Below are 12,514 nucleotides of genomic sequence, written 5' to 3'. Positions count from 1 at the left end.
ATTTCAAAACCAAAAATCTTCTAATAAAAGCTCTAATAACTCCGGTCAGCGCAAGTTCTCTGCAGCACTCTCCTCAGTGATCTGCAGGATTACATCTAACCACTTCACTTGTCAAAAGAAGAACACAAGCTAGTTATGAGCATTCTAATTATGCCTTTTCCTGCTCGTGGACTGCATTCCAGGAGGCTTTTCCCTTCCTTCACTATCCTGCATGGCTGCATGCCTGCTGGCTGACCAAGTGCCTCGCACACTCCCCGATCACAGCAGTGTTTATGCCTGCCTGGATAACCTCTGCTATCAGGCCCAAGCAGGACTAAGGCCCATGAGCTTTGCTTTCAACACACAGCTGCACAATGGGAGCTTAATCCAGCCTGAATCCCAGGGGAGGCTGTGCCATGAGGCACCACGCTGGGCGCGGTAGGCCTGGGAGAAGGCTGCAGTGGGCACGGCCGTGCTCCGTCTGCCACAGGGCGTTCGTGCTTGGACCAGGCCTGACCAGGTCAAGCACACCAGCATGATTTTGGGGTTGGTTAATGGGTCCTTCCCTCTGCATTCTCCTTCTGGATGCTCTCCCAGGGGAGAAGACTCTCACAGATGTCTGGCATGCTGTGGAGCAAAGCCTGGCTCTCTCTGGCTTTGCTGTCACGATAACCCAACAACCCCTCCTTGCGGCACACGGCAGAGACAGGCTCACTCCAGGGACACGGGCACAGCAACATAGATGGTTGTTCTGCCAAACTCCACAGATTATCAGAGTGCAACCAGTCTGGAATGGCAACGTGAATCGATGGACACAGAAATGGCTGAGTGTGCATTCACTGCTCTCTGAGCACATGGACAAACAAAATAAAACCACACGCCCCCTCAAAACCCTATCAACACTTTTCATCAACACTAACATAACAGGGAACAAGTTTTACTCCATCTTTCACTGAGGGGTTGATCAGTCCAAGAATAGTCTCCACAGGCACCCTGATCCTCCTAACGTTCATATGACCACCTAAATTTAAACAGACAACAAGTGTTTGCACTACCGGCATTGCATATTTGGTAGTAATTATGTCAACCTCTTTTGCAAGCACTGCATAAAGCAAACTCTCAGGAAGCACATCACAAGAACAGTCAGCACAGAAGTGATGCTCCACCTTGGCTCTTTTATTACAGTTAAGTGCATTTTTTGTTTAATGGCAATAGTATTTAGCCATGACTTTTTTCTTCTTCCCCTTTCAAGTTATCTATAGTTCACTGGCAAACACCTAAGGCTCTCCATGAAAATAAACCCAAGTTATCCCAACAGAGATAAAACCAGGAAGATAAAAGTCCAACCTGGCTTCCACTACCTCCAGTGGGAATGGGTGTAGGCTCTTCACATGAACAGTGCACACAGCTGAACTGGCATCCTGGTCCACCCAGGAACTGAATTTTTGGGAACAGAAATACACAGATCTTATCCCATATACTCCTCTTTAAGCAGCAAGACAGCGCAGCCAAGGATTTGCAGGGCTGAGCCTTACACCATGGACTGAAAAATCCAACCTGTCCATGCAGTTTCAGAAAACAAGAGAATAAGTAAATGGCTTTGAATTCCAGCGCAAATATTCTGCAGTGAATGAACCTTTGGTCTTCCCCTCCTCTTCCGCCCCTGCCCCACTACAGAGTGCACATAGTAGTTTTAACTGCATTCTCCCAAAGGTAAGTCAAATCCAGCCCAGTCATCTCTTCATGATTTCTTTGTGGGGCAAAGGTTGTAATGTATCAAAAAATTTTGTCCAGACATGGCAAGAAAGTAACTCTGACCTGAACTGTAGCTACTTACTCCTGCTTACCTCTTGCAGATGTTTAAGGTCAGAGATTCACCTGCGCTCAAGTTTACTTGACTCTTTTAAAACGTTTAGTGAACATTTGCATTCGTGTCAACGTTCCTGCCTGGCAGCTGGCACAAACACTGCAGCCTTCCACTCCTTGCGGAGTCAAGACTTCTGCTGCTAGCTCTAAGTGTTTAAAAGAAAATAAATTCAAGACCTCAAACCACATCCAGAGTGCTCCATGGCCTCAGAACCCACATGGTGTATTTAGAAGATATCTAGCATGTTGAAACTTAGTTTTCCCACTGTTTGATCAAACCCGAGGGTCCCAAATGCTTACAAGACCTTGGTAACTGCATCAACATACAGGTACAGCTGTAATTCATGCTTCATTCTTCACTGGCAAACACAAAAGGGATCACCACCACCACTAACTGTGCAGGCTGCATTCTCCAACTCGCTTGTTCTCATCCTAAGTCAGTAGGAGGTAACACAAAGTACCTGAACATTTTGTAAACCTTCAGGCTTAGTGTACTTGACATGAAAAAATAAATACAATGTAGAAATAAATATATCTGTAGTAAAAAATACATGTTCTGTGCATCAATAAATAGAACAACTCGGATCCTTCTTCCAAGGCAGTCCCTTTGCTCTAGTAAATGAGCTTCTTAGCCACTAGGAGTGTGTTCCTCAGGAGCATTGCAACAGTCATGGGTCCTACCCCTCCTGGCACTGGAGTGATAAAGCCAGCCTTCTTCTTCACCTCTAGGAGAAAACAGAAAAAAGCATTCACTACGGATGTTTCCAAAAACTTTTTTTTTTTTCCCCTTTCATTGCCTACATATGCCCAACTGGCAGCAAGCACAAAGGACCATGGCTGGGCAAGTACTGCAGAGCATGGGCCAAGCCAAGGCAGGAGTGTCCCTGCAGCCACAGTAGTGGCAGAACACAGCCAGGGCCAGGGCTGTGGGGACAAGTGAACCCCCAAACTGTGCACTCCAGAGGAGCAGCATTCAGAGCCCACTGGAATTATCAACAGCAGCAGCAAAGTCACCTAGTCAGCCTGCCCCCCACTCTGCCTTGCACCTTCTAACAAAGACATCCCAAGATCACAGAAGGGAACTCAGAAATGCAGAGGGGAAAAAGTAGAGTTTCCAACAGAAGGGAAACTGTTACAGCTGAACTATGAACCAGGAATCATGAACCACATCAGACTATCCAAATCCAGTGCACACCTTGAATGCCTGTGCTGAGGTAAATATGTACCAATTCATTTTTGAAAGCATTTAAGCTAACCTGTTTGCACAATGAATTAATACAATGCAGCAATAAATCCTGACTTGATATTCTTACTGTGCAAATTGCTGTCGACTGGAATTGCAGGTTGCTTGCAAAGGAATCCTGTGCAACTTCCTGGGAACTCCTCACATGACAAACTGTAATGAGCAGTTATTTGCTAATAATGGTCAGTCCAAATGGCATTTTACTAACCTGGTTAGTACCCAGGATTTTTTTTTCAGGTGCCATCGTGAGAGGTTTTTTGTTTGTTAGTTTGGGGTTTTTTTGGCTTGCTGAGTAATAATTTCTTGGTAACTCACACCCCACCTGTTTTTCCAAAGGCACATACACATCCCCAGGAGACAACTGAGCAAGCACAACTGACACAAGCACATTCAGTTCCACTGGAGCCACTGCAGAGCAGAACCTGTACCTTGCTGTGGGAAGAGCCCAAGGGATGGAAAACTAGACACCTGGGCTTGGAACAAATGAGATCACTTGGACTGCTTTAAGTGTAATCTTGACTCTATGTGGTGCTTAACTGTCAGGAATAACAAGGCATCAAAAAAAAGAGTATTAGAACAGATTTTGAAAAATTGGGGCTTTTTTGGAAAGAATATTTACTAGAGTTGAAAGGAGTGGTAAATGGAATGAATGAAACAGTGCCTGAACCCTCCATGGCAGGGACCCAACGAGAGCATTCACAGCAGTTAACAGTGAATATCTCACCGAGCCGAAGAACAGAAGAGTAAGCCTCGTTGAGGAGAGATGGTAATTACAACTGAGAGGGTTTTAATTACTCAGTCGACTGGTACCACCATTCAAATATATGGAAAAGAAAACAAATTGCAATGTGGTTGTTTTTCACATGCAAAATGTAACAAATTAATTAAGATCTCGTGGGACAGTTATTTTGAATATTCTCAAACACAAATAGTTTCTCTGCTTAATAGTCAGACTATTTTGAACTCCCTACCACTTGAGATTGGTGCTTATGGTTAACAGAGTTACTGTGAATTCTCAGATGAATACCCTAATTACTGAAATGCACCCACATCTGACGGAAGGGAAGACATTAACACAGAAAATATTGTGGGCACTTTAAACTGAAGTAAGTTTGTCTTCATGGCAATGCTACATACCTCGTTGTGGTGTTACTCAGACTTGTCCTATCTTACCTACAAAGAGGGACAACCCGCAACCAGACCATGCCCTTCCTGAAGAAAGCCTTGTATCAGGTACAGGTACATGCACTGCCTGTGGTGCCAGTAACCCTGTTCAGGAGGAAACACACACGGCACTGTTTTCCAAGTTGTTGGGGAATTCCTCTACCCATACTCTCTCATTATGGAAATCCCTGTGGGTCAGGGTGGCAGAAGCCTTATTTTGTGTCATTTAGCATAAAACCACCTGGATAGCATATTCACAAAACCTGGTCCAGGTTCCTGAAGGCACAGCAGGTGTCTGTGCTGGGGAAACAACCACCTGATAGGTTTCCATTGGTGAGGGTAAACACAGATATAGTGAATGCAGTTTTCCAAGAAGTTTGCCAGCGACCAAAGACGGAAAATAACTTGGCCCTCAAAAAGGTCAATACGTTTTCCTTTCCTGGTCAAGTGCAGTAGGCCACAGCACAGTTTCCAGACAACACTTAAGCGTGACTGATCTCATGTTGGCAGATGAGGTGCTGTGCTGTCAGTTCCTTCAGGTCTTGCCTCTCGTCCTCAGGAACAGGGTGGCTTTGTCCCCAGCTTTAGCCCTGCTTTCTCCACATACTTGCTGGTCTCCCAGGCCTTCCTCTGCCCAGCTGGAAAATGCTGGTATGCAAATCAGGTGCCTATGGGGGAGGAGCTGCTATTTTGCAGCTTCTGTAGAACCTTGAAATCTTCCTTTGATTCTTCAGAAGAAATGAAATGTAGATTGTTTCCTTGAAAAACAGGATCCACTGCTTTGGAAACAGCCCTTCATTCCTAGGTTCCTTTAAAGCTAAGGACATCAGACACCTAATAGGGTTAATCACACAAACCAAGGGCAAGTCTCGACCTGAAGGCAGCTCTGGGTCTTCTGCATCTGCATTAAGTGATGCAGAGTAATTCCTGCCTAAGCACTGTTTCCACACGGCTTTATGAGTGCCTGTAAAGCCACACCGATCACTGCATCCCTGCAGCACTGCCTCAGTGGGGATCACGTGCTCAGCAATCACAGCAGACATCCAGCTTCTGCTCCACACCTGCTAGGATTCTTCTCACTGTGCACTGTGGGACACCAACCATCAAGCATCTACCCCATCTCTCAGAGTTCCTTCTTTTTGAGGCCCATGCATGACATCTTCTGCAGAGTACCACCCAAACTGGGCCACCCAGAGGCTACCTGCCACCAGGTAGCCACCAGCTGGCCTGGCCTTCTGGCTGTCCAAGCCTAATGCCAACCTCCTGGTTTATTCCTTGCTCTCACGGAGCAGAACAACAGGCAATGCTTCCCCTGATGCTTGCACAGCAGCAATATAGTGACATGATCACACAGCCTGGACTTCTGTTCATTGCCAAAGGAACGCCAGATCTTCAAAATCAACTGAGAAATGAACTGAGTGAAGCTGTAGCCAAAGCAGCTGGAACATGCACATTCTGTTTGAGCAGCCACTGCTTGGAAAAGCTGCACAGAGCTGATTTGGAAAGGATTCAGCAAGGGAAGAGAAGCCTACAGCTGGGAAGGTATCACAGTGAACACAGAGAGGCAGCAAACAGCTGTCGGAAGCAGCTCTGTCACAAAGTCTGGGCTTCCTGCACGCTGGAGCTAAGGCACAGCTGCAGGACCACCACCTCCACTCACAACTTGGATCTGAAGGTTGTGGTGGTCAATGCCACTCAAAGGACATTCACAGCACAGGCCCATTACCCTTCACCATCTCCATCACTTGGTGAGGCACTTCCTCCTGCCATTCAGCACTGGCAACCTCTCCCTGCTCCTGGTGGCACCCACTTTCCAGCATCTCTTTCACATGGCTGAGTTGAAATGAACAGTTGCCAGGTACAAACCCCTGCACTGGTATCACAACTCCATCACCTACAAAGGTCTTGCATAAAAGCTGTATTCCCTCCATAGGCATCCAACACAGATTCAACAACCAGCACGGCTTACTGTTTGTCAAAAACATGGAAGGGGTTGTAAAGACACACAGGCAGCTTTGGTTTCATGGGCATTTCCAGTTCCAGTCTCAAAGGTGAACATGTTACTACCCTGCTCTACCAGTCACTCCTGGAAATGGTGCTCCACCCAAAAGAGCTGTTCCAGCTAAACATTCTGTGTAGGTTGTTGCTTTATTTCACGTTCCTGGTCCTTGTAGCCCTCCTCCTCCCTCAGCATTATAGCTGTGGCAACAAAAGCCCTATAAAACAGGGCCAAGTACACCCACACGTGCTCTACCCCGTTCACACAAACAGGTCTCTCTTTCTGCAACTGAAACTGAAAGAAGCTAAAATGGCACTGGCAATCATGTGGGGATGCCACCACTTCTCCTCCTCCCTGGCACTGCACTCTCCTTCCTGTGGCTCCCAGAAGCTGGAACCTGGACCACAGATTTTGTCAGATTCGTAACACGAACAGGGGTGCCCTCAATGTGCTGTGCTGGGTGCACATGGAGAGACGCACACGCAGTTTAAAATGTCCCTGCAGTATCAGTATCAGGCCAGCTTTGCAGCTGTGTTCTCCTCTTGCTCTTTTACATACCTTGGAACTGCACAGTAAAGCATTCCGGACCCTAAAGAGGACACGTCAGGATAGGGGAGATCACAAATACTGTTTCAAGACATTCTGTAATTGTTCTAAAAGAGTGCTGCTCAAAGAATGCCCCCAGGCACCTCTTAAATTGAATTTAATAACAAAAAACATTAAAAAATTAAGATGGAAATGGCATCCTTTTGTTGTGAGAGAGATAAAAATAACCTTTGGTGCCTAACCTATCACCTAGAGACTAGAGGAATGCTTCCAAGCATTGCTAAGATACTACAACCGAATCACAGCAGCTTTCACCCATCTAATAAACTTCATTTCCACCACAGGAGCTTTCAGCCAGAAGAGCTGGGGAAGGAAGCCCTTTCCATCCTTTTCTTACAGATGAAATGTAACGTCTGACTGCCCAGTTAAACCCCTGCTCCCCCACAGCCACCTTTTCTACTGAAAGTGGGTGAAGAGACAACAGATATTGGTGGGCCGTGTTGTGATCTTCAACAGGCACCCGATGCCGTGCTAGCCTGGCCTCAACCTGAAAAATCTTGGGCTTAAGGAAAAATTCAGTCAAGTGATCCAACAGAGGAGAATGATGAAATGACTTGCTACATGAGCACACTGGCTGGTTCCACTTCCTGACTGCCAAGCCAAATCCTTGCCAGGGGTGGTTTACTTGTTAGTGTTGGGAAGTGTATGCACTGGGATGCTTTTTGTCGCTGTTAGAGATTTAGTGAAACTTTCACCGATACCAATGAACCAACAACAATTTCCCTTTGGCAATGTACAGCGAAATGCTACTTGCAACTGTAGTGGCATAATCTAAGCTGAAGTTCCTCCCTCTTTTTTTGGATCTTCCCTCCCCCCAGGTAAAATCCTGAGCACAACCCACAGCAGACATGACGAGACAGATACAGCGCATTGCTGAAACTCTGAATCACGGCCCTGCCACTGCATCTACACCTCTATTGCAGGCACAAGGTCTCGCGTTTGAAGGGCAACAAACAGGAAGGATGCAGTTTCATGTTTCTCAGAGCTTTTCCACTCCCACACCTCCTTAAGCAAACAAAAAAAACCCTGAAAATTCTCCGTTCTGGACACAAAGTAGAGCCTTTCACTTGTGATGGCACAGGATAACCACACAAAGCACTTCTCAATTTGTACTCCCAAAGTGCTGTCTATTCTCCTAAAGCTGTTGCACACATCCAGGTAGAGGCTTCCAAACACATGCCCAGACAGTCGCTCAGCTGTACTCGTGCAGGTGATTTCCCCTGCCTTTAACAGACAGGTATCATGCATGATGACTAAAAGCAGCAGGAGCTCAGGGAGTGATGTAATTACAAACACACACACAGCTGGCCAGAAACATTCTGAATACAATTAAGCTTTGAGAAATTTTGCCAGCCAAGATGGTAATAACCATGAAAAAAAACACTGTGGGTGATTTTCATACTTATCAAAATAAGGAACTGTTGAGAACCATTAATAATGTGGGTAAATGCTGTCTAAGCTTCCCACACTCAACTCTGCCAATAAGCTTTAATTTTCAGCTGCAACAATCCTGCTATTCCAGTCTGGAGCTCCTCCAGAGCAGAGATATTTAATCAAGTTACATTGTGAACTTGCTCTGCAAGGACCCAGAAAACCTGCAACACGTTAAACATAAAAAGATCAATATGTAACACCAATTTTTATCTGCCAGGCTTGCCCAGACCAGGATGTTCAGCCGCTTCAGATGAACCCACATTACACCTTAGCATAAAGGAGAATTCCAAAGCCAAAGTTAATATCCCATGGCACGCTCTTGGAAAAGCTTGGCCAGGTGCACGCTTTCCTGGGTTAAGAACTGGATGATGGCCTGGAGAGTGGTGGGGAACAGTGCTGCATCCAGTCTCCAATCACTAGTGATGTACCCCAGAGATCAGTACTGGGCCCAGTCCTGTTCAGTGTCTTCACTGATGATGAGGGGACTGAACCTAGCCTTTGTCAATTCACAGGTGACACCGAGGTGGGTAGAGCTGTGCATCTGCTGGAGGGTTGGAAGGCTCTGCAGGGGGATCTGGACAGGCTGGATCCACGGGCTGAGATCAACGGTATGAGGTACAAGACCAAGTGGTGGTCCTGCACTTTGGCCACCATAACTCCCTGAAGCACTCCAGGCTGGGGTGTTAGGTCATAGGTTGGATCCAATGATCTCAGGGTCTTTTCCAACCTAAACGATCCTGTGGTTTTGTGATTTTCACAGACAAGCACGGAGGGAGAGCGTAGAAGGAGGCTCCAACACCGCTATGAACTTGTGCAAGAAGAGAAACTGTTTTCACTGCCTCCTCTTGAAACACTTCACAGACTCAAAGGATTGAAGGACCCTGGAGACAAGCAGCTTCTGCACCACACTGCCAGAAGAGCTCATCTATATCTCTTCTAGGTTACTGGTATGTGTAACTAAAAGGAACACTTCCTCGCTCAGCTAACATATCATTTCTTATGAACACATAGCTTGTGTTCCTATCTAGGCAAATAAATCAGAATAAATTCCTGCAAGTGCTGTCTCATTTGAGACACTACCTATTCCAGGGATTTACTAAGAATGAATCCTACAGACTTCAATATATTTATCCAACAGGTTTGTACAAAGAATGTTTCACTGACCTTCAAAGTCCACATCCCCAATTAATTTGGTTTTTCCTGTGAGAGGATCATGGATATGGTTGATGCCTACGTCAATCACAGCTGCACCTTCTTTGACCATATCAGCTGTAATCAGCTTTGGGATACCTGGAATCATCAACATATATTTGATTAACATGGCCAGGTAGGCTTTGGCCATCAGTCTGGAATGATATCAAGGGGTGTATTTCTTGATACGTCCCACACAGAAAACAATTATTCCCCAATTGCACACAGTTTGTAACTACTATTACTACTACATAGAATAGGAAAAAAATCCACAAAACCCCCACCAAAAGCTGTGCCACAGGATTGGTTTTGGTTCAAGAAACACACTCAACTCATCAGCGATTTTAGCTGCTGTGGTAACCCCAGCACAGGACACTGACCTTCCACAGGGGAGCTCCTACAACACACCATGTCCTGATATTTACAGTAATTTGGGAGACCTCTGCACTTGAGCAGAGAGGCCTGGCCTCAGCACTGCACACCTCCATCCCCTTTCAGTGGGCTACATCGCTGCAGTGTCCTGGGGTATGATTGTTTTGCTACTGAGAAGCTCCAGGTAAAACAGCTGCAACAAGCCACCTCAGCTTTTTCTTACACACCATCCTATTTCTTCAGCACATTTAAATGTAAAACATCTTGATATTCATCATGAAGATGTTCATCAGTCAGGACCCAGAAAACCTAAAAGGTCATTTCAAAGTCCAGGTTAGGAGTTGAGTCAAAGATTTTATGTTTCCAGTCAGGAAGTCCTTTCCTACCTCCAATTTAAGAGTGATGGAAATTTCCAATGAAAAATTACAATTCATCTTGCTGCTTGAGCAATTCCATCAGTTCTCTATTCTGAAAAGAATGTTAGAGTGTCTCCCTAAAGGGAGTGTAAGCTCCTCCCTCCCCACAAAAGCAGCTTTCTGTCAGGTGAGGATGAGACAAAAAGGTAAAGAAACCAAATCCATAAGGTTTGAAACTGTAGATTTATTGGAGGCAAGTGCTGGCACACAAGGCTTTGGCTTCATTTGAAGTGCTGGAGCACAGCCAGTTAGTCATTTGGATACAGCAACACGAACCTCCTTTGCTCTCCACTTCTCACTCCCCCATAGGACACCAGCTTGAAACTCTGCTTCTCATGTTGAGCAAGCCAAGACCTCAAATTCTTTCCTACCCCGTTTGATACCATCTGGCTGCATCTCCTTCATCCCACTCTGATGCAATCAATGGCAAGCTGGCAGGGAATGGGATAATGCCTCAGCCTTATGGGGGTAAATGATCCGTGTGTGATAGGGCTGGAAGCATATTAACGGAAGCTGCACAGTTACACCCTTTGTAAAATGGTTTGATAATAGGCCAAATACTTAACAGCAACAAATGAACTAACCCCCAAACCAAATGAACAGATCTATTTACTTAAGCCTACTTTACATACCTGGTAGGAAGAGATAAGTGTTAGAGCAGCCATTCCTAAAATGCATTGACTGAAGAATGTGGGAAAATCTTTCATTGGTCATTTTTGTAGAAAATGATGATTCATGTTTTAAATAAAAGTGAAACAAAGCCCTACCTAATCCCAGTTTAAGGACAGGGACTGCAAACAGCTAACTCCTGAGAAAGCTAACCAGCCACCACTGGAATAAAAGGGTCTGATCAGCCAGCACTTCCCAAGCAAGAGGACCACAGATCATGTCCCGAGGGATTTCATCTGGCATTTGGCACACTCATTCCTTCTCCTCTTTACCCCCTCTCCAAACCTGCCAGGCACATGGTCCTGTCCCTCTCAGTAGACTGGAAAGCCAAGAGAGCAAGAGCAGTAGGTTGACTAGTTCCAGACTCCTGTTGCCTCCATCACTGCCCTGCAAGTCCTGTGGTGGCTCTGTGAGCACCACTGGTAAAGCTGCACTTATCTTTCTGCTACAGGTCTGGGCCAGTGGCAAAAGAACTGACTCCATGGGATGCCTGTATATTCAGGGACAGAGGGTCCAAGCAGGAAAGGCTGTGGTGGGATACAAAGTGCTAGGTGTGCTTAACAGGAAACATGATGCTTTGGCTACAAATCCAAAAGCTGCACGGCATTGAGAGAGATTTTAGGGAGGGGTAGGCTGGAGAACAGCAGCATTGTTGGAACTTTTGATGCAAGGAGTTGGGAAGGAATGAGAGGGAAAGAAAAAACTGCATGGATAGTTACAATCAAAGTAAGCAGGAAAACTGGGGCCCCTAGCCTGGGGGCAAATGAGAGAGAGAGCACACAGAGATGAATCTTCTCACACCCAAGAGTAACACTAGAAGCACCTGATTCAAAGCATTACCAAAGCCATGAATGCAAGTGAACAGAAAGGCACTCAGAGGTGAAGTATCACATCAGAACAGACTCACTGCAACAAGTCACCAAGCAGGAGCCAGGATGGAGGTGGCTCTTGAGGAAGTACTACATGGGAAGAGAAGAATAAGACTAGAAACCCTGTTCTTGCATGCACACACACACCAAAAGCTCTTTCCAGTTGCATATCCTGCACAGTGGCCTGTAACAGCAGCTGTTCCCACCTGGCAGGGTAGAAGTTACCTTTTCTGCAACACTCACTGAACAGATGACACATTTCCGGGGAGTGTGTGATCCCAAAGGTACAGTGTGCACAGTTCTCAAGTAACAAGAGGAAGCTCAGAGGGATTCCATCTCTCCTAAGTGTAATCTTGCCCAGAGCACCCACTGGGGCAGGGCTGCATGCTGTTTGCACAACTTACTCCCAGGTTTTTTCATCATTCCAAGTGTACCTCATGTTGTGCAATGAGTGCTGTATCATGCTGCTGTTACAAATGACACCAGGAAAATTATGGGGTTCTCAAGTAACAAGAGGAAGCTCAGAGGGATTCCATCTCTCCTAAGTGTAATCTTGCCCAGAGCACCCACTGGGGCAGGGCTGCATGCTGTTTGCACAACTTACTCCCAGGTTTTTTCATCATTCCAAGTGTACCTCATGTTGTGCAATGAGTGCTGTATCATGCTGCTGTTACAAATGACACCAGGAAAATTATGGGCAAACACG

The 12,514-nt window shown here is 45.9% G+C and overlaps 1 protein-coding gene across 1 annotated transcript in view; it reads right to left on the bottom strand.

The window, feature by feature from the left end:
- Window positions 1-2,457: 2,457 nt before the first annotated feature.
- The window catches only part of MTHFD2L (methylenetetrahydrofolate dehydrogenase (NADP+ dependent) 2-like), a gene marked incomplete at its 5' end in the record, with an annotated part of 19,579 nt that continues 9,522 nt past the window's right edge, over window positions 2,458-12,514 (bottom strand). Inside the window, 2 exons of the mRNA XM_009072387.1 lie at window positions 2,458-2,570; window positions 9,456-9,581. Of these exons, the coding sequence (XP_009070635.1) occupies window positions 2,458-2,570; window positions 9,456-9,581 (239 nt within the window). The remainder of the gene's footprint in view (window positions 2,571-9,455; window positions 9,582-12,514) is intronic.

The sequence above is a fragment of the Acanthisitta chloris genome, unplaced genomic scaffold, assembly GCF_000695815.1.
Source record: "Acanthisitta chloris isolate BGI_N310 unplaced genomic scaffold, ASM69581v1 scaffold33423, whole genome shotgun sequence".
NCBI classification, from domain to species: Eukaryota; Metazoa; Chordata; class Aves; order Passeriformes; family Acanthisittidae; genus Acanthisitta; species Acanthisitta chloris.
The sequence above is the reverse complement of the archived record's forward strand: the minus strand, read 5'-3'. Positions and strand labels throughout refer to the sequence as shown.